The sequence below is a fragment of the Vicia villosa genome, linkage group LG1, assembly GCF_029867415.1.
Source record: "Vicia villosa cultivar HV-30 ecotype Madison, WI linkage group LG1, Vvil1.0, whole genome shotgun sequence".
NCBI lineage: Eukaryota > Viridiplantae > Streptophyta > Magnoliopsida > Fabales > Fabaceae > Vicia > Vicia villosa.
Window position 1 is genome coordinate 64,457,582 of NC_081180.1, and position 27,788 is coordinate 64,485,369.

At 29.0% G+C, this 27,788-nt stretch overlaps 2 protein-coding genes and 1 non-coding gene across 3 annotated transcripts; all 3 read left to right on the forward strand.

Moving 5' to 3' along the window:
• Nucleotides 1-3,835: 3,835 nt before the first annotated feature.
• Nucleotides 3,836-7,358, forward strand: LOC131639821 (BTB/POZ domain-containing protein At5g66560-like). The gene is made up of 3 exons (XM_058910272.1): nt 3,836-4,611; nt 4,722-5,981; nt 6,069-7,358. Exons 1-3 carry the CDS (start codon nt 4,498-4,500, stop codon nt 6,660-6,662), a joined length of 1,968 nt encoding a protein of 655 aa, XP_058766255.1. The 5' UTR covers nt 3,836-4,497; the 3' UTR covers nt 6,663-7,358.
• Nucleotides 7,359-13,728: 6,370 nt separating this feature from the next.
• LOC131607971 (cold-regulated 413 plasma membrane protein 2-like) lies at nt 13,729-14,656 on the forward strand. Its single transcript, XM_058879915.1, has 3 exons — nt 13,729-14,010; nt 14,115-14,222; nt 14,338-14,656. Exons 1-3 carry the CDS (start codon nt 13,829-13,831, stop codon nt 14,654-14,656), a joined length of 609 nt encoding a protein of 202 aa, XP_058735898.1. The 5' UTR covers nt 13,729-13,828.
• An 11,475-nt stretch (nt 14,657-26,131) lies between these two features.
• Nucleotides 26,132-26,220, forward strand: LOC131645574 (small nucleolar RNA SNOR75). Its single transcript, XR_009297175.1, has one exon. It is a non-coding gene; the product is annotated as a small nucleolar RNA SNOR75 (small nucleolar RNA).
• Nucleotides 26,221-27,788: the final 1,568 nt, after the last annotated feature.

Consider the following 27,788-nt stretch of genomic DNA (forward strand, 5'->3'; position numbering starts at 1 on the left):
TGGAACAAAATCTGTTCATACTCCTTGGATTTTGATAATAACAAAGTACTTAAAGAACAATATGTTATATTAACATTTGTTTAAGTGTGCAGGATCATTAAGCTAGTAATTAACTAGGCTCTGACCCAGTTAAATGGCTTGTAAAGAACAAGCATATAATTCAGATTATAATGACTCAGAATCTGATTTTTAAATGGAACCTCAGCGCCATATTGACTCAGCCCCTGATAAGCTGGAAACATAGTATAATGTCTTTTGGTTTGTACTTTGTGCAAAAGCATTTTCATCTTGTCAATTACCATAATTATGGAGAAAGACAACTAGAGGTTTTAGCGCAAGGCTCAAAAATTGTGTGACGCGATTTCTTCTGTCTACTCCAGCACGCTTATGGACGACTTACTTGAGAAATACACAATGGATAAAGAGATTATTTAGAAGATGAAGATCCTTATTGTACCTACTTCAACGTCTCGCTCTTAGAAATTGTTTCTTCAACAAAGATACTTGAGCAAGCAAGCTTCCAGCATCTCTTTTGTTCCCACCATATAAGGAGCTAAATATTCAAAAGAAGTAAGAACAAGAATACACACAACAAGATAGAACAGGAATTTTTTCTCACTCTAAGCTTTCATACATATTTGTTGTATTGTACATAGACTTAAGAGTTTCTTACACTTGTATATCCAAGAAATCTCATGTAACAAGATCTTTTCTTGTGCAGTATTATTCGTACCTTTGAGCGTATATCAAATACATCTTGTTGTAATCCTAAACAGTTTGAATAGAATTTGTATAAGTATTAAACAATGTGTTTGAGCAAGGAATTCTTGAGCTGTGAGTTTAGGCAAGGAAGTCTCTTTCTGGTTAGATTGAGCAAGGAAGTCTCTTTCAGGTGTGATTGAACAAAAAAGTCTTGAGTTTTGAGTTTAGGCAAGGAAGTCTTTTTCTGGTTAGATTGAGCAAGGAAGTCTCTTTCAGGTAGATTGAGCAAGGAAATCAAAAAGGTGTGTGTTTAGGTAAGGAAGTCTCTTTCAGGTGTGATTAAACATGAAGTCTTGGACTGGTATGTCTAAGCAAGTTGTAATCAGGTTCTGATTATATTGAAAAGCTCTTGTGTGACAAGGGGCCTGAACTACTCTCGTTATAGAGGAACCAGAATAATTGTTGTATGTCATTTACTTATTGCTTCTGCAATTTAAATTATTTCGCTACTGCTTACTCGAGCTTAGAATCTGAACATGGTCAGATTCAAAAGCTGTTGATTCTAGAAAAGCAAAAGTTATCAACTACACAATTCAACCCCCCTTATTGTGTATTTTTTCACCTTCAGATATGTGACCTCTCCCTTTCTTGTGGTCCTGGAGCATTGGATGCGTGTTGTTGCACATAACTCTCTTGTGTGACAAGGGGCCTGAACTACTCTCGTTATAGAGGAACCAGAATAATTGTTGTATGTCATTTACTTATTGCTTCTGCAATTTAAATTATTTCGCTACTGCTTACTCGAGCTTAGAATCTGAACATGGTCAGATTCAAAAGCTGTTGATTCTAGAAAAGCAAAAGTTATCAACTACACAATTCAACCCCCCTTATTGTGTATTTTTTCACCTTCAGATATGTGACCTCTCCCTTTCTTGTGGTCCTGGAGCATTGGATGCGTGTTGTTGCACATAACTCTCTTGTTTCCTTAACAAGTGGTATCAGAGTCATGATTCACCTTGATGGGGGAGCAAAAGTTGGATCATGTGTTATATTTTGTTATAGGATGTGGAAGACTCACATTTGTCAAATTAAGGTCTCACTTCCCAGTACGCATGTTACATCATATCCTTATCGGTGTAGAAAGACCTGGTTCATAGAACCTCATCATCCACCCAACAATAATATTCAACGCTAGTGGATAGTTCCACGGGTGGTAGTGACGCCTTCTTCATTATGTCTTCTGTATTATTCATACACCTAGACTTTCTTCCAACCACCGTCTCACTTCATAAAAAACAACCTTATGCTTGAATTGAATTTCTAAACCCCTGGAAAAGGCACACTAATCACTCATGTGCAAGTATACTCTTATCCTTGAGTACCACATAGGAGCACAACCCTCAATCCATCTGGACTTTTGATCCTCATCTAACGGTTGCCCACACTCCATGTCATACAAGTTGAGAATAATTATAGATGTCTTCTTTATATACGTATGACTCTAAATTATATTCAAGTACAAATTCACTCTGATATAAAGTTTGAATGATATACGGACTTAAACGTCATGGTGATAACCTTTTTTGCACATACCTATCTAATTACTGAAAATCATCACCATAGTGTGCCGAAAAACATATCAAGGTAGTCGTTCTCAACACGTTATCTATTTTCTATTATAGTATGGAAAAGTTATATTAAATACTAGTGAAAATTTTCTATTATCAATGTCATCATTCATGTATAAGTTATATGGTTTGTGTCTTATAAATAAAATTCATGGGACATTGTAAAATACACCATTAATGTCACTATTCATATATAAGTTATATGGTTTGTGTCTTATACATAAAATTCGTGTGACATTGTAAAATACACCATTTTGAAATGTTGTTCTATTATCCTTTTTTTTTCCTTCTATATTTTAATTTATTTTATGTTTTAGTTTAAGTCTTGGTAGTTTTAGTCTTGGTAGTATTTGTCTTTAATTTGTCCTTTTCACTTTCACTTATGAGACGAGAATGCGCAATAGTGAGTCTAATAAGCTATTAGTACTCTAATACTTCTTTGAAAGTATGAAAATTCTCTTCTAAATCGAATGATAATGAGCCACCAACCACATGATTAGCAGTAACAAAACATACCTATTGCCTATTAATCTACAATTTCAAATAATTGGTCTATTTTCCAGCTAATATAATACTCAATCCAAAGCATATAAAACCCATATACTACATACTATGGTCATGGAGTAAGGGGGCCTATTTTTGACCTTTTCCTCAAGTTTTTTCTCCCACGCTTGAGACTTTTCTTTTTGGACTATCGCCCCAAACATTTGTTTTTTTCTTTTTTTTCTTCACATTATTTTCAACTGTCTCAATTTGAAAACTTGAAAAATACCCTCCATTCACTTTGAACTTGTGAATGGAATAATGTACCTTACAATAGCTGTCTATACATTAATGGCAGTCATAAATTCTAAGGTAAGAGTAATGAGGGTAGCTATACCAACATAAATGAAGATAACTTTTTCTTGTGTATTTTATTTTAAACAAAATCTTTTTGTTCCAAGAGTAGTACTATTACATTTCGAAAAGAAGGATCCAAGGCGACCAGAGCTGATAAATTCAAAAATTTGAAAATCAAAACAGAATTGATTTGGTGATTAATTTCAAGCAACTATCTTTAATATACCATGTGCTACTTATAGCAAGTTTTCAATCCATTTAGCTACATCTAACTACTAAAAATATTGCTCGTAGTTTAGGCTCTTCCCAAATACATTTTCAAACGGTGCTAGAATGATATATTCTCTATCAATGACAGCTAACTTGTACTAGTAAATTGCTAATCACATTAATTAATAATTATATTTATTTAATTTTTAGTACTAAAATAGGAAATGACTTCATGAATTTTATGCTCTAGTGAAGACAATTATGAATTATCATTAATAATTATATATTACATTGGTTAACAAGCTTAAGTGAGATATTGTCTCACCTATTCATTGTAATATATCGTTAATTGATAGCGATAATAAATTATTTTAAGTGGAGCCAGTCAATAGGTCATGAATTGAGAATTCCATTTTAAAATACTCCATAATTTACGCAAGTGTAGTAAACTGGTTGGCAAGCAATGCAAATATGACATATGGGCTAATAGAGGTTATTATTGGCTTTTCAAGGGTTTAAAGAAGAAAAATCATCAAAGGCCCCTTCTTTTTGTTGAAATGTATTTGCCCTAATAGAGAGTACTAGTAGGTGGGTATGAGATTCTGATTTGATTCATAGAAAATAAAAAAGGATATAAGGTTTGGTAAAGGGAGGAAAAACGTTCCAATTTGACCCCTTTTAAGAATTTTGATCAAGGTTCATTTGTCCTCTTTGAGTTTGTGGATTCCATTCTGTTTTACCGCTTTTTTATTTTTTATAATAACTTTTTATTATTATTACTTTCCTTTTTCTTAAAGTATAATTTCTTCCTTTGTTTTGTTTCATAAAAACCTCAGCATAAAGAACAAACAAACAATTTCTTTCATTCTCCTCTTCTATTCCTCTTTTTTCCAATTGATATTGAATTGCTGAGTACTAGTAGTACAAGTCAAGTCCATTTCACCTCTTCAAGACTATCATAATTCTGAGTACTATCCACCCCCACATAATATTTCCAGTGTCTCCAGTTCTAACTGAAAGTTTTACTATCCTTGTGATATTCATGGATCTGACTTTTCACTAACCTAGTTTGAGATTCCTAGAGAAGAAAGAATCATATATAACTTACAGAGAAAAAATGTCATCATCTGAAAAACAACCTAGCTCCAAAGGACAGGCATGGTTCTGCACAACTGGATTACCAAGTGACATTGTGGTTGAAGTGGATGACATGACCTTTCATCTCCACAAGGTAAGTCTAACAATATACAAAACTAATCAATTTTGTTTTATGCAATTGAAAATATATACACAAAAACTTGGGTTATTTCTAACTAGAGTAGCTACAATTTACAATTTCAGTTTCCTCTGATGTCAAAGAGTAGAAAGCTTCATGACCTGATAACCCAGCAAGAAGCGGAAGCAATAACGCATTCTACCGTCCCACAGGAAGAAGAAGATGATGAAATCGTGGAGGAACAGTGTCATGTGACGTTTACTGATTTCCCTGGCGGCTCTGAGGCGTTTGAGATGGCGGCTAAATTCTGTTACGGTGTTAAAATGGAACTGTCACCGTCCAATGTAGCTTCGCTCCGTTGCGCCGGTGAGTTTCTTGATATGACAGAAGATTACTCCGAGGATAATCTCATCTCCAAAACAGAGAAGTTCATCTCACAGAACGTGCTCAAGAGCCTCGGCAACTCAATCAAAACCCTAAAATCCTGCGAGCGGGTGTTTCCAATGGCGGACGATTTGGGAATCACGGAGAGGTGCATCGATTCGGTTATCACCAGAGCTTCGACGGCGGATCCTGCGTTATTTGGTTGGCCGGTAAGTGAAGCCATTGCGTCTGCGTCTAAACAGATTCTTTGGAATGGAATTGATGCTGCCGGAAGAAGAAACGGTGGTGCCGGAGAGTCTTGGTTTGAAGATCTGGCGCTTCTGCGTTTGCCTCTGTTCAAGCGATTGATTCTCGCGATGAGAGATGCAGAGCTTAACCCTGAGATTATTGAAACCTGCGTAATGTATTACGCTAAGAAGTACATTCCTGGTGTTTCAAGATCGAGTCGGAAGCCGTTATCGTCGTCCTCGTCGGTTTTATCAGAGACGGAGCAGAAAGAGATTCTGGAAACAGTTGTTTCGAATCTTCCTCATGAGAAGAATTTGAATTCGTCCACGGCGACGAGGTTTCTATTCGGATTGCTGCGAACCGCGAACATACTGAACGCTTCTGAAGCATGTAGAAACTCTTTAGAGAAGAAGATAGGGTTACAGCTTGAAGAAGCCACACTCGATGATCTTCTCGTACCGAGTTATTCGTATCTGAACGAAACGCTTTACGATGTTGATTGCGTAGAGAGGATTTTATCTCATTTTCTGAATGGCTTCGAAGCGAGAAACGCCGCCGTTGAAACAGTCGCAGAGGTAATCGAAGGCGGCGAATCCGCTGCGAGGACTCCGGCGATGATGCTCGTCGGAAAACTCATAGACGGATATCTCTCTGAAATTGCTTCAGACGCGAATCTCAAGCCAGAGAGATTCTACAAATTCGCAATATCTCTTCCAGATCAAGCAAGACTCTTCGACGACGGTCTCTACCGTGCCGTTGATGTGTATCTCAAGGTATCATTCAATTTCAGTTCCTAATTTTCATTTTACATTTTGAGAAACCGAATATTCAGATTCATTGTGTTAATTGCAATATTGCAGGCACATCCATGGGTTTCGGAATCGGATAGGGAGAAGATTTGCGGATTACTAGACTGCCAGAAGCTAACGCTAGAAGCATGCACACACGCTGCGCAAAACGAGAGACTTCCACTACGCGCGGTGGTTCAAGTACTTTTCTTCGAGCAGTTACAGCTTCGTCACGCCATCGCCGAGACGCTGATAGCGGCGGAGACAGGTACGGATATAGGGCGTCAATCGGCAGCACTGGAACGCGAAGAGGAAGACGGAGGAGGAGAACCATTACGGTTAACGTTAGAATCAGAGCACGTGCAGGAAGAGAACAGCACGTGGCGTGTAACGGTGAGGGAGAATCAGGTATTGCGCTTGGATATGGATAGCATGAGGACGCGAGTGCATCAGCTGGAACGTGAGTGTTCCTCGATGAAAAAAGTGATTGAGAAGATTGAAAAGCCCGCCACACACGGCGGTGGCTGGAGGGCGTCGCTGGGGAAGAAACTCGGTTGCAAGTTTAAAACTCAGGTTTGTGACTCGCATCAATCGGCGGTTGTTGATACGCGCAAGGGACGACAACGCAACTCGCAGCAGCAACAACAGCATTCTCATCATGAATAAGCACCACGCTCAATTTCTCGCGTGAGGATCATTGTAGTTGGTAGAGTAAAGCTGATACGGGTCCCACTTGTAATTGTTCATTTTACCCTTTCTTTTTAATCTTCTACATAAAATTTTAATTTATCACCATCATAATTTTACTTTATTATAGTTAATCATCATAGTTAAGTTGTTAAATCTGAAAGTAAAAACACGATTATAATTTGTGAGGGAGTGTTTGACTCCTGTGCGGCAATTATTGGGACGACTAGGTTTGAAATGTCGGGGTGACCCAGCTTTTAAAGTGATGGTGATGTGGTGAGAAGCACAAGACATGAAATTATAGAAAATGAATTATAGTGGGTGGCATGGTGGAGACAGATAATTGGTGATGGAAGTTTTAGATGCTTTTTGTTCGAGGTTTATGTGATTTTTGTTGTTTGGTACATTGCTGAATCACACTCATTCTTGCTTCTAGTAAAAGATGGGGATACATCAAAGTGCTTTTTCTAAACTGAAAGCACACATGGTGATTAATCATGAACCGCAGAAACAGCAAGAAAGGTTTCTTCTACTACGCTTTATGAGTTTGATGCCGGAAGAATTGTTGCATTGCTTCCATATCTTAGCAACATTAGCCTTTCTGTGATTAGGTTTTAGGGAGCAGGGGGAAAATGTCATGATTCAAATAAATGGAATAAAGGATCACTTTCTTATTACTAATCAAATTAAAGGAATAACTCTCCTAGTGTATGAACTTAGGAGCACCGGTGATTAGGGTTGGTCAAAAAATCTATAGAACAGTACTGAACCACAGAATTAAACCGAATCGTTGTTAAAAAATTTAACTATTCTCATTGGTTTATGAACCGAACTAATGTTTGTCAAACAGTTCAATAACCAAACCGAACCATTAATCGAACTAAAGTTTACTGAATTGAACCACTATTAACTAATCATATTTATAATATGATATTACTGCTTGGAACTTTAGTTCATCATATTTTCTCCAAATTAACTTTTTAACATTGAAGTTTATTTTAAATATAAAAATTAATTTTATAAAAAATTAATTTTTAATAGTAATAGTATTAAATTTCTTATATATGGTAGTATGGTAAAAAAATAAACTGAAAGATAAATTATTTTTCATGTAAATTTTACTGGTCCTTCTCTTGCATTTGTTAAAGCTCCCAATGAAATTTACAAGGAAGCAGAGATACTGTATCCAATAGCAATAGCAGTTCAGTTTCGGTAGATGCACCGAAATTGAAATTGATTAATTTGTCTAAAAAATTAATCTATATAAATAATATTACGTCTATTAATATTTTATTTTACATGATTTTTAATTTTTTAAATAAATTTATATATTAGTGGTAAAAAATTACTTACAAAAATAGTTTTAAATGATTTTTTATTAAAAAATTCAATAAAAATATAATATGGTTTATTCATTATACAAGTGGTTCTCTTAAAAAGTGGTTACTAATAGTTTGGTACGGTTCAGAATTAAGAACCGGTATACTGAACCAAATTATTTGGGTCAGTTCAGTTCTTAACAAATTTAAACAGTTTGGCTCGATTCTTACAATCTTTTATTATGGTTCAGTTCGGTACAGTTTGGTTTTCTTAATGAACTATACCATGATCAACCCTACTAGTGATCTATAAAGTTTCAACGAAGTAACAGATAAAAGCTTCTCACAAGGGACATTATATATTTCGCCTCCAATGAATAGCCTCGTTTAGTTATATAATCCATTCGTCCATATATATATATATATATATATATATATATATATATATATATATATATATATATATATATATATATATATATATATATTTGCTCTAACTATATTGATTTATGACATTTAGGTATGAAGTCCTTACAATACTTTCACCATTAACAACAATTTTGTCTTTAAAGTTGAAGTTGAGATAGTTCAAAATGAACTCATGCAAATTCTTTCATGTAGCATGTTGCTCATTTAAGTTACACATAATTTGACACGGATTTAACGCACGAGTTAAAAGCCTTGAATAATAGTGTGACGCTCCAAAATCATATATGGTTGCAGCACTGGGCCAAGCTAAATACTAAAAAGAGACATTGGAGCGTAAGGAGGTGCGCTTGTACCATAGAATGACTTTGATTGCGAGCCATGAAAAGCACATTGACTTTTCTTCTTGGAGAGAGGTTTAACCTTGTAAGTCATGGTATCATTGCAAATAACAATAGTTAGAGGTCTAAAATACTGTAAACCCAACTTCTGATTTTAACAAAATGCAATAGAGATTTGTCTTTACGACTGGAGGTTTACAAGGATCTAATCACATATTTAAAATTCTAAGGGACGAAGCGTTTTATCTGCATAAAAATTCTTTCATCGTTGGTCATTTTCTTCCATAATATGTGTATATGCTTTAATTGAAATGATTTCCTCACATTTGCTTGAGTACTTGTGGTCATTGAAGTGTGGAGTCCATACAATACTTCCTCCATTAACAATAACCTTTCTTCAAGGTTGAAGTTGAGATAGTCCAAAATGAACTCATACAATTTTTCTCATATCGCATGTTTCGCATTTAAGTCACACGAAATTTGACATGGATTTGATGCACAGGTTGAGAGCCTTGAATGATGGTGTAACGCTCCAAAATTAGGTTTGGTTGCACCAACCACTAGGCCAAACTCGGTACTAAAAAGAGATATTGGAACGTAATGAGGTGTGCTCGTACCACGAAACGACTTTAATTGTGAGCCATGGAAAACAAGGTGATTTTCTCCTTTTAAGATAACTTTAACCTTGTAAATCATGGCACCATTATGGATAACACTAAGAAAAAGTCCAAAATTTTGTAAGCCCAACTTCTAATTTTAACGAATTGTATGTCTATACGATTGGAGCTTTACGGGGACTTGATCACCTATTTGAAATTCTAAGGGATGATGACCTATATTTGCATAAAACCTCTTATATTTTTGTTCATATTCTTCCATAATATATGTATTTGCTTTAAGTAGATTAATTTCATCATAATTGCTTGAGTATTTAATGTCATTGAAGTGAGGAGTCCTTAAGTTGCTTGATAACGTGCGATGTCACATGCAATTATACATGTATGTTTTAAGTAGCAAGTGATATAATAGTAAGGATTTCAATCGCACGGGGAATGGAAAGTAACTTAGATTAATTTTGTAAAGAACTATCTATTATAAATAAGCATAAGCAGGGTAAAAATAGTTTATGGTTGTCATAGGTTCAGTTTAGAGCAAACAAAGGTTAGAATAGTTTTATGAAAGTAAATGAGTTCAGTAATTAAGAGCATGTTGGACAATGATCCATCAATATAAGTTTGTTATTTATGTGTGCATGATGTGTTGTGTGATGCCAGGAAAGGTCAGAAAGTGATCTAAGGGCGTATCTTTACATCATTAAAAACGTATACATCAGGGCAAGAGAACAAATCTCTAAGTCTTGCTTATAACCCTAAAGCATGTCGTTTTTATTCTAAAGGTCCTTTATGATTGTAGTTATTTATCTCTGAGTAGATAATCTAGTGAATATCTCTATCATACTATTTTCAATCACTCTTATCATGAAGTCTACTTGTTTTTGGATCTCTCACAACAACAAGCTTGTATCTTTTTTCATGTTGATCAATAAAACAAATTTATAACAGTTTAAAAGATGATAAAACAAAGCATTAACAACACATCATTTAATCATAAAGACTACATAATATTAACTTTTTATTGGTCCACATAAAAGGTTTAGCTCATAATGAGCTGATTACATGCAACAATATTAGTTCTTAAGCTAATCATTCTCAAACACATAGTGAAAAAGAAATAACAATCTAAGAGAAACTTCTTCGTTTTCTTTCAATGGTTAATCACCAAGAGAGAGCTTATGTCATGTCATATATCAGCAGTAGGCACTTGAGGTAATGAGAAGAAGAATCTCCATTTTCACTCTACTCATTCTCTTCGCTGGTTTCTTATAAGTGTTTTTCTCTACCAATGTTGAACTCTTTTTCATATTACCAAGAGTTGTTTTATAATTGCTATAGCTAAGGTTTTGCACATTGTCTTGGATCATGGGCTTGAGAATAAATATCAAATCAGGACCACAAGAGAATCAGTAACATTCTCTCTATTTCTTCCCATTCGTATAATAGTGGAATCAGCAACAGACAATAGTGAGAAACAAAGTGCAGCGTGGGAATCTGCTGACACAGACAAGCAGATGTTGTTGTCCTTATGGCAGTATGGTGAGTTAGTGTTCGTACTATGTAATGGCTTTTGTCTTCTAGTGTCTCGTTCTTATCCTTTCAAACCACACTACTACCAAAAGCACTTCTAACATTGGACGTGAATTGCATTTTACCTTGGAAAAAGAATCGAGGTAAAAAAGGGCGTCATGAAAAGTAATGACTTAACACCTCAATTTTTAAATCACCAAGGTAAAGGGTTGATTATGGCATGGGTTTGAACTCCAACTTCTGCACTTTTATTATTTACAAAAACTAGCGCCTTTTAAGCCAATGGCTTTCATTTCTTCATTACTCCATCACTGATTGCAATGACAATCAACTGTCTAGAGACAGGTTATTGTGTTGAACACTTTGAAAATAACAATGTCTACTCAATCCAACTTCACCGAATTTATGCCAAAAAAAATAACCTCTCAAGTCCTACTTCTCTACTCCGTATTGCAAAATTTTGGTTTCAACTTCTCATGGCAAATCTCCGCCCAAGAGAGAAAGACTTGGAAACGCTTACTTGGTATGACAAGTATCTCTTGTTATTCCTCATCTACAACATGATAGTTAATCTTTCTATTGTAATTTTCAACTTCTTGAAGGAAATGATAAATACTTCTCGGGAGGAAACGACTTTCCTCATACCTTATGTAAGAGTTCTTTCTAAACTTTTCCATAAGTTAGGGATAGTTAGGGGTAAAGTTGAAGTTGAGTGGACTGAGAAGTTTGAATTTGTTAAGTAGTTTTCTTTGTTGTGTTATTTTTTTACTATTATTATCAAGGGAATATTTCTTTTTTCTATTATTGTCTATTCTTGTTTATTGATAACAAAGTTTTAAATGCAAAAACGGGGATTCAAAGCGAGGTTCTTATAGCTATATTATCTCAGTTCTCAAGAAAAATGAGATAGCAGGTTTATTAATTTGTTTATGGATAAATAAAGGCGCTAATTTATAGATGTGTTATCTATGTTATCTTGGTTTTAGTTGACAAGAGAACCTTCACTCTCAGTTCCAATGATTGCTAATTGCTGTAGTTTCATTTTGTGTATTGATAAACTATTAAGTATAAATTTTGTAAAAGTGCAAGGTAATAGATTTCTATTTACCCTTAAGCGGGACTACCATTTATATTATTTATATTAATATAGTAACGACAATAAATTTGTTGCTAAATTCTTCCCTAAGATGAACATTATTATAAATCCAAAAATATTCGCTAATTCAATCTCTAAATATATCACTAATTTAAAACATCTTTCTTGAATATTTTCAATCCTAAGGAGATGCTTATATGACCAGAACTTCAAATTTTTTTAATCATCTTTTACATGAAAGTTTATTGTATTATAAGCATCTCTCACAAAAATTGATTTTTTTTATGGGGATGAATTAAAATATGAATTTTTAAGCGTCGATTTTTTTATTAAATGGAAACAATACAAACTTTGACCTATGATTGAATTTTGAAATAACTGTTTTGCATGGGCTTCCCTCCTAACACATAAAAATAATCTGCAAAATTTTGTGGCATTCTAAATAAATCCCGATTTGTGTTGATTTTTTTAATACTTAACACATAAATAAAGTTTTTTCTACAAGCATAAACAAAATAAACATAGACCTACACATCAAATTTTAATCTAATTTTTTTTATAGATTTCTATTACAACAATTAAAAAGCAGTACAAAGTTTAATAGCATTCTAGCAATGTCTCACTCTATTGTTTTAAGAGGAAGAAAACAACGAAACTATATGTCTACGCATCATATTTTTATCTTGTTTCTTGTAGGAATTTCTCTGACAACAAATAGAGAGAAAATGCAGAGTTTCATAGCTTTATGGGATACCTTAATTTATTTTTATTTGTTTCCACCTCTTGAAAAAATATATTTATATTTGTTTCGATCGAAAAATCAAAATAAATCAAGACTTTTTAAAAAATGACATGAAACCTTGAAGACCCTTTATATGTATTATGAGGTAAGTTCGTGCAAAAAGTTCGTTCAAAATTGTTGTTTCAGTTTCATGAAAAATTGACGCTTAAAAAATTCATATTTAATTTATCCCACTTCAAAAAAAAATCCAATATTTCTAAAAAAGTTACTTATAATGTAATAGACTTGCTGCAGAAAAACATGAAAAAAAACAAAGTTTATGTCCTTATATATAATTGTTTAGGATAAAAAAAATTATTAAAAAAATTGTTTAAATTAATGATCGATTTAAAGACTGAATTAATGATCATCTATAAGTTTAAATATGATATTCGTCGAAGAATTTACCATCGTTATATAGTTAATTAATGTTAATAATATAAAATGATTTTAAAAATTGACACATGATATTATGCTATGTTGGCATCTTTAATATAATGACATTGTCACGTGTATTTTTAATCACCCAAAAAAAAAAAACTTCTATGCAATATTTCACATCAATTTCTGTTAATTTTTTGGTATATTTAACAACTTATTTACCCCAATAATAATAATTGATATTGTAGCACATAATGTATAAAACCAAATGTCGTCGTGGCTATTTAAAAATAAAGATCATTGTGGAGATACTAATAAGCATTTGTCACTATACACGAGCATAGAACTAGGAACTGAAAGAAAACATGCGTCACAAAAAATGGTCAAAGCTTAGCAAACCTGTGGAAATAAAATAATAACGGATCTGAAACTTCGCATTATTTTATTCCCTTACCATTGGTTCATGAAACTTTTAATAACCACCGATCAACACTTTCTCAATTACCATCTTTTAAACTTCCACAATCAACTCCTTTTCACTTGCTAGTTCCGTAAACACAACCTTAACACTTAGTACATTGTCATAACATTGTACTTATATCTATACATTGTGTTCATATATAACTAACTTTTTTAGTTTTTGCAACCGTGAATACAATGGGGAGAATTTTAATGCAGTATTTGACCTCGAAAACGGAACCTGTTGTAGCTAATTTAATAGATTCTGATTTCAATGAACTCAAACTTGCAGCAACGAAACTTTTTAATGATGCGACTATGTTAGGAGGCAAAGGTTTTGGCATGTCTCTCCTTAGATGGATCGCTTCCTTTGCTGCTATGTAAGATCAAATTATTCAAATCACGCGGTTCAAACTAGGATTTTCAATTTAGTTATAAATATATAATATGACGGATTATTTACGTAAGCAAATGTTGATTTCAGTTATCTACTGGTTCTGGATCGCACCAACTGGAGAAGCAATATGTTGACTTCATTATTAGTGCCTTACATATTCTTCAGTTTTCCTGGTTCTTTATTTCACTTTTTCAGGTAACTGCTAATACTCCCTCTGGCCGTTAATATAAGAAAAAATGTTTTTTAGATTCATGGAATAATTAATATATCTGGTTTATATTAAAGTGGAAATTTCATTTTTATTATTCAGAGGAGAAGTTGGAAAATGGATTGCTTTCGTTGCGGTCGTGTTGAGGCTTTTCTTCAATAAACATTTTCCAGATTGGATGGAGATGCCAGGATCAATGATTCTTCTAGTGGTAGTATCCCCAGACTTGTTTGCTCTAAAGTTTAGGAACAATTGGATTGGAGTGGCAATTGATCTTTTAATTGGTTGTTACTTGCTACAAGAACATGTGAGAGCTACAGGTGGATTCAAAAATTCTTTCACACAAAGACATGGAATATCTAACACTCTTGGCATTATCTTCCTCATAGTTTACCCAATTTGGGCATTGTTTATCCATTAATTATAAATGCATTATTATACCATATAGTATACTACTATAGTTGGTAATAATGTGATATTTTGCTGGAAAATAAGGTGAAGTCTTAGTGTAGTTGAACTTCACAATTTTTTTTAGACAATATGTTAATGCAGAGTTGATTGTAATTTCATCCTAAAAGTTATATATATTAGAGAACATAATAGTCACTTGGCAATTATGAAGGTTTTACATCAACACTAGGGTGAACAAATATATCGGTGGATATTTGAAACATTATTATTATTATCATATAGTATACACTAATGAATTACATCAATGGATTCTTGAAGCCAACATAAATAATAGTATAACAAACCAATATAACAAACTTCTAAAGATTAGAAAATAAATATAGTTGAATAATTATCCATAATACCACGTCATATTATTGATACTAATTATTATTTAAAGAAAAGTAACTTAAAAATTATATTAATAAAGAGAAAACGAGTTTTATTAAATGACTTATATAATCCATAGAATGAACAACTAAGTGTCTTGTTTGATACAAAATATTGTGAGGATTAAAGAGAATATTAAAATGAAGGTGGGGAGGGAAAAAGTTACTTTAACTACGAGGATTGATACTCCTCGAAAGAACGTACAATATTTAATTTTTACAAAAAAAAATTATTATATCTAGAGGCGGTAATAGATGTTTAATAATCATCTTAAAAACATTTAGAGATGAGGCGATAAAGAAGGTGTGAACGTTTGGAAGGAACCTTGGTTAGGGAGCATCCCCTTAAAGTCTAAGTTTTCTGGTTTGTTTTCAATTTCTCTTCAGTTAGATGGGTTGATGGAAGAGATAAGTGTGGTTGTCTTGGGGTCTTAACTTGGAATCTTAAATGGCGGAGATCCTTCTTCCTAAGAGAAATACCCTTTTTAAGAGTTTTTATCTTTGCTTTGGGATGTCATTCTTACCATAAAAAGAGATAAGTGGATCTGGAAGCACTCTAGAGAGAGTACTTTTCCAGTGACCTCCGTTTATCTTGTCCAATGGGTTAGTTCGACCATTTTAACGGCTCCTCATTCATAAGATAGCTGAATTCTTACCCTCATTTGGAGTGGTTAGGCTCAGTGATCTTGATATTTTCCTAGAAACTTATGCAAGATAGACTCACGTATAAAGTTAACTTGTCTAAAAGATGGGTGATTTCATAACCTAGTAGGATTCCATGTCCCTTATGTTGATATTTGGTTGAGACAGACTCTCATCTTTTAATTAGTTGTGAGATAGTCTTGTTAGTATCATATAAAGTGCACTTAGGGGGATGAATTAGGTTTTTAGAAATGTTATTGAGAAAGTAACAAACTTTTTCCTTGAGAATTTACTAGTTTACGCTTACTAGTTTTATGTCAAATGAAGCGATAACTTAATTTTCTAGTTTAATAAATAAAAGTGATAAACAGAAAAATAAATGCAGTAAAGTAAATTGCACAATAATATATCCGGGTCTCTCTTTACAAACAAGCGTACTCTAGTACCCTCACGCCCCGTGAGAGATTTCACTATGTTAGAAACGTTAATGTCGGTCCACCAGACTCTCTTAACTTCCTACCACAATCACAAAGGCACTCCACCTTGTGATGTTACAAACACCAAGAGAAAGAACTTTACTTTCTCTCAAAGGAAGGGTTTGCTCGCTAAGCGAGCTAGAGGCGTGCTAAGCAAGGTTAATGCGGCCAAGATTACTTGAAAATAAGCTAGCATTTATTAATGAAGAAGTCTGTATGTGTGTTAAGAAATATCGTAGCCTCACTTAGCGAGAATGGCAAGTCAAGACACTATAAATAAGGGTTCACATTGTTAAATTTAAGATAACTTGGTGTAACTTGATGTAATTTTATAAAACTAGATTTTTGGCCCGTGTGTTGCACGGGTTTGTTTAAAAATTTTTACCTTAATTTTTTAAATGAAATAATATATTTGATTAAGTATAGTTAATTATAATTATATGATTGAACATGCTTTAAAATTATGTTAAATACAAAATAAAATTTTACAGTATGAAAAATCTTAATAAATTATACTTTTTTTTAGATTATTTTCTTTAAATTAGAAAGATATGTCATATTTACGTTAATAATGTTATATTATAAAAAAATAATAAATGAGAACTAAAAAAATTAATAAAATTAAATATCAATACAAAATAAAAAGTAGATCTCATTTTCTTCCATATGAGTTGGTGAATAATTTTTTTTATTATTTAAAGAAATTGAAAAGATTAACAAAAATTGCCATCATGAATAATATCCCCAATTATACTATACACAATAAAAACTATTTAATTAGGTATCGTTTTATTATCAATATAATTTATTATAACAATTATACATAATAATAGTTTTATGTAGAACTTTAATTTTGTCATTATTATAATTAATATATGTTTATTGTAACTATCTATCCATATTTCTAATTTTAACACGTCTTTTGAATTTTTTTATTATAAAAACAATGATAAAAAATAGCAAAAAAGTTATTTAAGAGTTACATTTTTAATTAAATATACAGAAATATGTTGAGTGTAAGAATAAATGAAAATATATCTAAATTATTATAATTAAAGTATAGAAATTTTAAAAAATTCAATGTATATAGTATAAAAATATTTAAGTTTTCTAATATTTTTATGATTTTTCTTCATAATTTTTTGTAGAAAATATACTATGAAATATAATATAATATTTAAACGTTATAAATTTCAATAAATTGTATGTTTTTTAATAGCCATAAAGTGAAAAAAAGAGAAATAATAAGAATAAATTAAAATTGTTATTTTTAATGAGTTTTATTAAATTTTAATTCTAAAATTTATTAAAAACTTTGTTTTGTATAAAATAGAATAGATTGACTTTAAATTCTTTTAATGAGCTTTTTTATTTTAATTCTAAAATTTATAAGAAATTATATATTCTATAATATATTATTTTAATTTTTTATTATTATTTTGTATTATCTAAACATAAATTATTAATTTATATTAAAAATAATTTTTTTTTCAATTAGGAGAAGAAAGAAACTTTTTTTTTTAATTTCGTAGAAATATTTAATTAATTAGGTCAAAATTATATTAAAAATTTTTAAAATTTAATTTTTTTTATAAATTTCAATAAATTGGATGTTATATTATTATTATGAATTTTATTAGGGTCAAATTAGTAAATAACATGTTAGAAATTTTTTTAAGAATTGTTCTCATGATAGCACGTGGTTATGATTGTCGTCATGACAATCTTCCATTGAATTTAAATAATATATTATATTTGATTATAATATTGCCCACATAAGAACTTTAAGTATATTTTAGTTGTAATTTTCGTATATTTTATCTATTTATTATTATTTAAATTATTAATAGTAATTCATTTGTGTTATATCTTTTTAATAGACATTAATCCATCGTAATTATAATTAAAGTATATCAATCAACATTGCAGATATTCATTTATTATTTAAACTATAAATATCAACATTAATAAAATAATTTATAATACATATTTTGTTACTGTGTCATTTTTTTTATGTTATTATATTTTTCTTTTATATCCTTCTATAATATCATTTTTATTAATTATTTAATATGAACTCTTCATATTCTAAACTCTTAAATACTATATCAAAATTGACATTTTTAATTAATATTATTATTATAATAATTAAATTTTTGTTTTTCAAATTATTATTAACTTTTAAATTTAATTACCATTAAAATATTTAAGAGTCACTTTTCTTACTCTAAAGATCTTAGAGTATCTTAATATTATCACAATTAATTATTAAAATATGTATCAATTATACATATTTATACAAAATAAAAAAATTTAAATTAAAAATTAAAAATATCATAGATGACTCTTACAATGGTAACTTACAAATAAATATTATGACAATTCATTACAAAGATATGGACAAATTATACATTTGTATGCAAAATAATAAATATTAATAAGACAATAATTTTTATTAAAAATTATAACTCACAATTTTATTAATTAAAACTTATTATTAAGTAATACTATTTTAAGTGACTGCTTTAATATTTAAGAAATAGAATCGAAAAATATTAAAAAATTATATTGTGACAATTCATTACAAAGATATGGACAAATTATACATTTGTATACAAAATAATAAATATTAATAAGAGAATAATTTTTATTAAAAATTATAACTCACAATTTTATTAATTAAAACTTATTATTAAGTAATACTATTTTAAGTGATTGCTTTAATATTTAAGAAATAGAATCGAAAAATATTTAAAAATTAGTGTAACTAAGAAATATTATTATTAAGATTGTCTTATGAATCATATAATAAAACACCAAGTAGCGTTATATATATACTTGTAACAAAGTAATCACATATTTTTAAAAATTCATATAAATGTATAAAATCAATGGAGAGAAAAAAAAGTATACAAAATATGAAATATATTAGCAACCAAAAGAAATAATGAATGTGTTGTTTGATGATTAGTAATTCATAAATAACGTATTCTCACTTACCCAATCCACACTTAGGTTTTGCTAATTAAAAAAATTGTTTTATGATCACATGTGATTCAAATTTTTTTTTTTGATAACTATGTAATTTAAATTTGAAAAGGTTTAAAGTAATTAAATTATACTGTCTAAAGTTATCTATATTTAAAATTAGAAAGATAAAGAAAGACCCAAAAGACAAATTTCTATAATTACTAATATTTCTACTTTGCCATGAGCAGTTTTTTTTTTCAATTGGGTTTATATCAATGATAAATCCAATTATATATATATATATATATATATATATATATATATATATATATATATATATATATATATATATATATATATAAAATTAAATATAAGTTTAAAAAGTAACACAACAAACAAATTAAAAAATATAGCGAGAGATTTTTCTGTAATCGCATTCTTGAGAAGTCACTTTTGTAGCACCTTATAGTTAAAGCATTGAAGAAATATTTTCAACAACATGATATCTTGTCTTATTCTTTAACACCTCAAAACCTTCCATAACATAAATTATCTCTTCTTTCAAAACTTTCTTAGTATCATTGCAGATATGTAATTGATCTACAAAATTTAAAATTTAAAAAGCAAAGATTAAAAATTAACAAAAACTAATTTATTAAAGGAATAGATGAAATAAGAGTACCTTTTTATCTATTAAGATCATATATGTGCTAATTAATTCTTTTTTCTAGTAATGTTCAGATTATCCCACGTCTGACTGATTCTAACTTTAGTAGTAGTGTTTGACATAATATCTTTAAGAAATATATGACTCGAATCTATGTTTGTACTTACTGCTTGACTAACCCAATTAGAATTAGAATGAGAATAAATAGGATAATGAAAATTATGAAAGATGAGACAGAATATATAGAATTGAAGAATAAAGAATGGAAGAATAAAATAAAAATCTATTGAATGTGTAAAATGAATGATGAGACAGAATATATAGAATTGAAAAATAAAGAATAGAAGAATAAAATAAAAATCCATTGAATGTGTAAATAAATTTTGTAACTGAAGAAACGGAATTAAATGTCGTCTTAAAATGAATAATGATAGTTGAAGAATAAAATTGAAAATCAATTAAATGTGCAAATGAATTTTATAACCGATGGAATAAAAGGTCTAATAAATGGTAGGTGGTTATGGAATAGGAAAGATGAAATAGATTAACCGAATAAATTAAAAATGAGAAATTTGAATAAATTAATAATGCCTTTCATATTTAATATTTTGTTGAGATATTCTATTAGAGATTAAAAAATAAATTATATGATACAAATCACATATAAAAATAGTAATCGTATGATATATTTTTTTAAATCATTTTTTTATAGTTTTTACAACATTATCATTATTATTATTATTATTATTATTATTATTATTATTATTATTATTATTTTAACACTGATAGTTGATTATATTATTATTATTTTTAATAGTGTTAGTGGAATATTATATTTTATTATTATTATTAGTTAATAGTTATTAATTTATAAATAATATGATACAAATAATATATAAAAATAATTAATGATATATTTTTTAAATGATTTTTTATAGTTTTTACCGCATTTTTTATTATTATTATTATTATTATTTTTATTTTTAAAAGTGATAGTTGATGATATTATTATTGTAATTATTATTGTTATTATTTTTAATAGTTTTAGTGGAATATTATATTTTATTATTAATATTAGTTAATAGTTATTAATTTATTATTATTATTATTTTTAATAGAGTTAGTGCAATATTATTATTATTATTTTTTATTATTATTATTATTATTAGTTATTAATGTAAAATTATAAAAAATATAATTAGGGTTGATGTTAAAGTGGCTATGAGAATGCCATGTGTCTAGGGTTCATGTTAGATTAGCTATTAGCATGACATGTGTCTAGGGTTGTCATCATGACAACCTTAGATTTATATTAAGTAGATTATTATTGTTATTATTTTTAATAGTTTTAGTGGAATATTATATTTTATTATTAATATTAGTTAATAGTTATTAATTTATTATTATTATTATTATTTTTAATAGAGTTAGTGCAATATTATTATTATTTTTTATTATTATTATTATTAGTTATTAATGTAAAATTATAAAAAATATAATTAGGGTTGATGTTAAAGTGGCTATGAGAATGCCATGTGTCTAGGGTTCATGTTAGATTAGCTATTAGCATGACATGTGTCTAGGGTTGTCATCATGACAACCTTAGATTTATATTAAGTAGATTATTTTAACACTGATAGTTGATTATATTATTATTATTTTTAATAGTGTTAGTGGAATATTATATTTTATTATTATTATTAGTTAATAGTTATTAATTTATAAATAATATGATACAAATAATATATAAAAATAATTAATGATATATTTTTTAAATGATTTTTTATAGTTTTTACAGCATTTATTATTATTATTATTATTATTATTATTTTTATTTTTAAAAGTGATAGTTGATGATATTATTATTATAATTATTATTGTTATTATTTTTAATAGTTTTAGTGGAATATTATATTTTATTATTAATATTAGTTAATAGTTATTAATTTATTATTATTATTATTATTATTATTATTATTATTATTATTAATAGAGTTAGTGCAATATTATTATTATTTATTATTATTATTATTATTATTAGTTATTAATGTAAAATTATAAAAAATATAATTAGGGTTGATGTTAGAGTGGCTATGAGAATGCCATGTGTCTAGGGTTCATGTTAGATTAGCTATTAGCATGACATGTGTCTAGGGTTGTCATCATGACAACCTTAGATTTATATTAAGTAGATATTATTATTATTATTAGTTATTAATGTAAAATTATAAAAAATATAATTAGGGTTGATGTTAAAGTGGCTATGAGAATGCCATGTGTCTAGGGTTCATGTTAGATTAGCTATTAGCATGACATGTGTCTAGGGTTGTCATCATGACAACCTTAGATTTATATTAAGTAGATTATTTTAACACTGATAGTTGATTATATTATTATTATTTTTAATAGTGTTAGTGGAATATTATATTTTATTATTATTATTATTAGTTAATAGTTATTAATTTATAAATAATATGATACAAATAATATATAAAAATAATTAATGATATATTTTTTAAATGATTTTTTATAGTTTTTACAGCATTTATTATTATTATTATTATTATTATTATTATTATTATTATTATTATTTTTATTTTTAAAAGTGATAGTTGATGATATTATTATTATAATTATTATTGTTATTATTTTTAATAGTTTTAGTGGAATATTATATTTTTCTACTTAATATTAGTTAATAGTTATTAATTTATTATTATTATTATTATTATTATTAATAGAGTTAGTGCAATATTATTATTATTTATTATTATTATTATTATTATTATTATTAGTTATTAATGTAAAATTATAAAAAAATATAATTAGGGTTGATGTTAGAGTGGCTATGAGAATGCCATGTGTCTAGGGTTCATGTTAGATTAGCTATTAGCATGACATGTGTCTAGGGTTGTCATCATGACAACCTTAGATTTATATTAAGTAGATTATTAGTTATTAATGTAAAATTATAAAAAATATAATTAGGGTTGATGTTAGAGTGGCTATGAGAATGCCATGTGTCTAGGGTTCATGTTAGATTAGCTATTAGCATAACATGTGTCTAGGGTTGTCATCATGACAACCTTAGATTTATATTAAGTAGATTATTTTAACACTGATAGTTGATTATATTATTATTATTTTTAATAGTGTTAGTGGAATATTATATTTTATTATTATTATTATTATTAGTTAATAGTTATTAATTTATAAATAATATGATACAAATAATATATAAAAATAATTAATGATATATTTTTTAAATGATTTTTTATAGTTTTTACAGCATTTATTATTATTATTATTATTATTTTTATTTTTAAAAGTGATAGTTGATGATATTATTATTGTAATTATTATTGTTATTATTTTTAATAGTTTTAGTGGAATATTATATTTTATTATTAATATTAGTTAATAGTTATTAATTTATTATTATTATTATTATTTTTAATAGAGTTAGTGCAATATTATTATTATTATTTATTATTATTATTATTATTATTAGTTATTAATGTAAAATTATAAAAAATATAATTAGGGTTGATGTTAGAGTGGCTATGAGAATGCCATGTGTCGAGAGTTCATGTTAGATTAGCTATTAGCATGACATGTGTCTAGGGTTGTCATCATGACAACCTTAGATTTATATTAAGTAGATTAGTTCTCTTGGCAGGAGGTGAAAAAATACATTTTGGACTATAAACACAATAGGAGAGAAAAAGAGAGGTAGACTAGTGTAATATATTTTTAACCAATTTTATTCTTATTATTTTAACCTTACTAATGAAATAATAAAATAATAAATTATTATAATAATATTTTATTTCTACCTTCATTTTATTTAATGAAATAAAATACCATTGTTTATAATTATTCTAATAATTCTTTCAACCCATCTATTCTCCACGCACTCCACCTTTTATTTCTACACCCCACATATCATAAGACAATCATTCGATTATTTCAAGTAAAACACATATAATCTTATAAACACTCAAACTAATAAAATTAAATAATTAGACGAAAACTGGGGTGTAACATTATACTCAATTCCTTGGTGTATAACTCACTATTCTACACTTCAACTCTTTAATCCCCTAGGTCAGCAGGATAGTTAAAACATGAAATATTTGGTGCGTTAAAACTTGAGTCAAAACTTTTAATTTTTTATTCCTAATCAATTACTAAGTTGAACACTTAATTTAGACCTGATTCATAGAGTTAGGGTTAGTAATACCTATTATTTTAAGTTCATTATATGAGCTTATCAACACATAAAGCAATAAATTTGAAATTAACTAAATAACAATTACTAAATAATCAAAATGTGAGAATAGTACAAGACTTAGACATATGTTACAAGAGGTTCATATAGGTTCATCTACCTAGTCCTTATCATTGGAAAATTAGATACTAATACTAGTAGGAATCATAGGTATAAAAGAAGAGAAATAATACATGAATTCTAGGTCAGAATTTGGCTTTCAATGATGCAAACCTTCGTTTCCAGAGCTTCAATCTTCTTCCTTTTGGTGTCAAAACACTGTGTTAAAAATCCAACCCGTATAAAAATCCATGTTTATGCCTTTTAAGCGTGTAAGCAAATTGAATAAATCGTACCACCATGCCTTTCCATCGTGCCATGATTTAAGTATTAATGAAACATTGTGCCATGATTTAGGACATGATTTTTCAAGGAATGATTATATTTTTTCTTTACAAATTCTTCATAAAAATTCCTTTTCCCATGTTTCTTTAACTTCTCAATTTTTTCCCCATTTTTCTCTTAAAACCAAGACATATTATACTAAAATTACATCAAAACATCAATTAATGTTCAATAAAATCAATTGATGACAGTCAACTATCAGCCATACAAGACACCCCTCTTGTAGGCCTGAAATCTAAATTGGATAATATCTTGCGCTACCCAAACAATCAAAGGCTGGTTAAGATCTTGTACCATTCACCCTCGATTGATAATCAAGGGAAGATTAGGTTCGGTAAACTCGTGCAAGAGAAGGATGAAGATCTAAGTGTTATGTGGAGTACATTTCACCATTACGAATCAAATGGTCCAATTGAGACGAATGCATAACTTACGAGATCTAGAAGGTGAAGAAAAGTCCCGAATCATCTATCAATAGTGATTAAATGTCTTGTTAGATTAAATTATGTTCATGTTAGGTCATGTTATATTAGGTTACGTTAATTTATGTTCATTTTACGATAATATAATGCTAACTATCGTGTAATATGCAATGTTAAGTTAAAGTCTCAAGAAAAAACTAATTCACTACAACATAAAATAAAATAGTCGAATTAACTCAAAATAATGTAACAGAGACAACAAATGATGAACAAGCATATAAAACTATACTTCTAAAAAAAGTACAATAATGTAGTCGTGTGTTTGTAGGGTTGTTATACATGTTTAGAATATTTGGGCAGCACATAGGGCTTTCTCCCACATAGTGGTGAGAAACTCTGGATGAGGTATTTATAGATGTTCTATAGGTCTAGGCTCAAGAGTGCTTATCCTTGCTATTCTCTTAGATATGTGGCAAAGGAAGGAAATTACCCTTCCTTGAATCATGGAGGAGGTGGTTACCCTATTTAACTTCTTCTCTAAATTCATTATAGTGGGACACTTCATTTCTCATGTCTACTAGAAAACGAATAATAGGAATGAGCTCATGCGAACAAAGCCTGATCGGGAGAGCTGCGACTAAGGTCTAGGTGGCCTCAAGACCCCTCTCGGGCAGGTTACAGCGTCCCAAGGTAACTCGCCCCTCGCCATTATATTTGCTTTCATTACTTTACAAACTATCCATTCGTGGTATTCAATCAATTTTACGAGAAAAAAATCTAAACAGGTACCCACAAACAATGTGTGCTATTTGTGGGAAAAAACGACATGCACCCATACATATATCGTATTTTTTATTGGATATGTGGGGTGCGAATTTTACCTATAGGGGTGTTTGATAGATACCGTCTCTAAATTGAAACATAAAACGGGTCAAATGAATGTTATACCAGGCCCATTAAAACATTGATAAATTGTAAAACCCTAATCCGCCTCTCACAGCCACACACGCTCGCCTATAAGTTGAAATCGAGATTCAGCTTCAGTATCACTTTTACTCTTCTGCTGCTCATTTGCTTGGCCGCCGTTATTGGCCTCAGTGTTCTGTTTCGTTTTCTTGATTTCGTTAATTTGTATGTTTTGGCCTTTTCAACTTTTATTTTTTAAATGAATCGATTATTTTTGAAGTAAGAGTAAGATGTGGTGTTCTTGGTGATGATCATAACGATGACGAGTCTGATGAAATTTCCATTCAAAAAAATCATGAGGACTAAACGAGGCATTTGTCTGAGAGGACACCACTCTTCACTTTTTTGTTTTCTATTATGTTTTGTTGATGTTTTCAAATTTCTAGAGATATAGTATCCGGCACGGTGATGATCGAATTTATTGTCATATGATAATTTTATTTGATTAAACAATCTCCTACTCATTCTGAGTGCCATTAATCTTGTTCTTTTTATTTAACATTTTATTCTATTTTCTTTATCCTCTTTTCACTCGTCCAATTTTTATTTTGCATCATGAATATTGCCTTTGAAATTTCTTTTTGTCATCATCGTTTTATTTTTTTTATTTTTATTATTATTTAGATGAACAATTAATTATAATTATTAGATTATTAAGTTAAATTTATAGTTTAGATGTTATCTTATTCAATTTTATTCAAAATAAACATGTTAATGACAATTATACTCAATTGATTACATTTGAATATCAATATTTATTAGAAAATTCTTTTAAGATAAAATGAAATAATTTTTTATACAAAGTTTATATTATTTATTTATTGAGGGTTTGTTTTAAAATTATTCTAATAAAATAAAATTATCATGATTTTTATAAAATATGTCCTTTCGGACAAAGAATAATGTAAGTTAAAAATAGAGTTTTAATAATATATTTTATTATATATATTAATTGGCTTGCCTATATTAATTCTAGCAATATTGAGAATTCTTGTGTGATACCTTTTTAAAATACAATTTTTATAACATTAAATATATTTGATAAAATATTTGGTTTTGTCTTTGAAATAATTTGTGATATTAGAAAAAAAGATTATTGTATAAATAAATAATAATATGCATATTGTATAGATTGAATTATTTTATTTTATTAAAGAAAAATTCTTTAAATTAATATTGAAATTTGAGAGTAATTAATTGAGTGTAACTTTTATTTGCATGTTTATATTTAGTAAGATAAAATCTTAATTAAATTCATAGGAAGGGAACAAGAGAAACAAATAAGACTATGGGATTTTTACAAAACAATAATCAAATACCAATTGCCAAGATATCCTTTGAAATGGTTAAAAAGCGTATGTATGTCTGTTTCTCAATTGCGTCTGATTTGAACTTGAAATATTGAGGTAAGCACATCACCTAAGTTTTCATCAATAGGCAGAGTAAATGGTCTTGTTCCCATGAAAAGCAACATCTTGTCAAAAGACATTCATGTGCCTTTTTTTTTTTAATAAGTCATTTGTGCCTAGTAGAAATCGAACATGAGATCTTGAGGGATATTTTGGTTATTTGATAACAAATAATTTGATAAGCATAGCTCATTTACATGCAAAAAGATATAACATGAAGTTAGAAAAGAATTAGATAAAGGTATATGATGGTGAAAGAAGGATGATCTTGTAAGCACCACGGGTAGAAAACAAGACCTTCAAAGCAGAGATCAACTCAGTTAATCATTAATGTTCGAATTCGACTGTCAATGCAGACAAAGACTGACTATGGTATCATAGATATGGACACTTGAACTTCAGAAGTCTAGGTGTGCTCAATCTGAAGAAGATGGTGTATGGTTTACCTCAAGTGAAGGACCGATTTAGGTGTGTGAGGAGTCCGGCA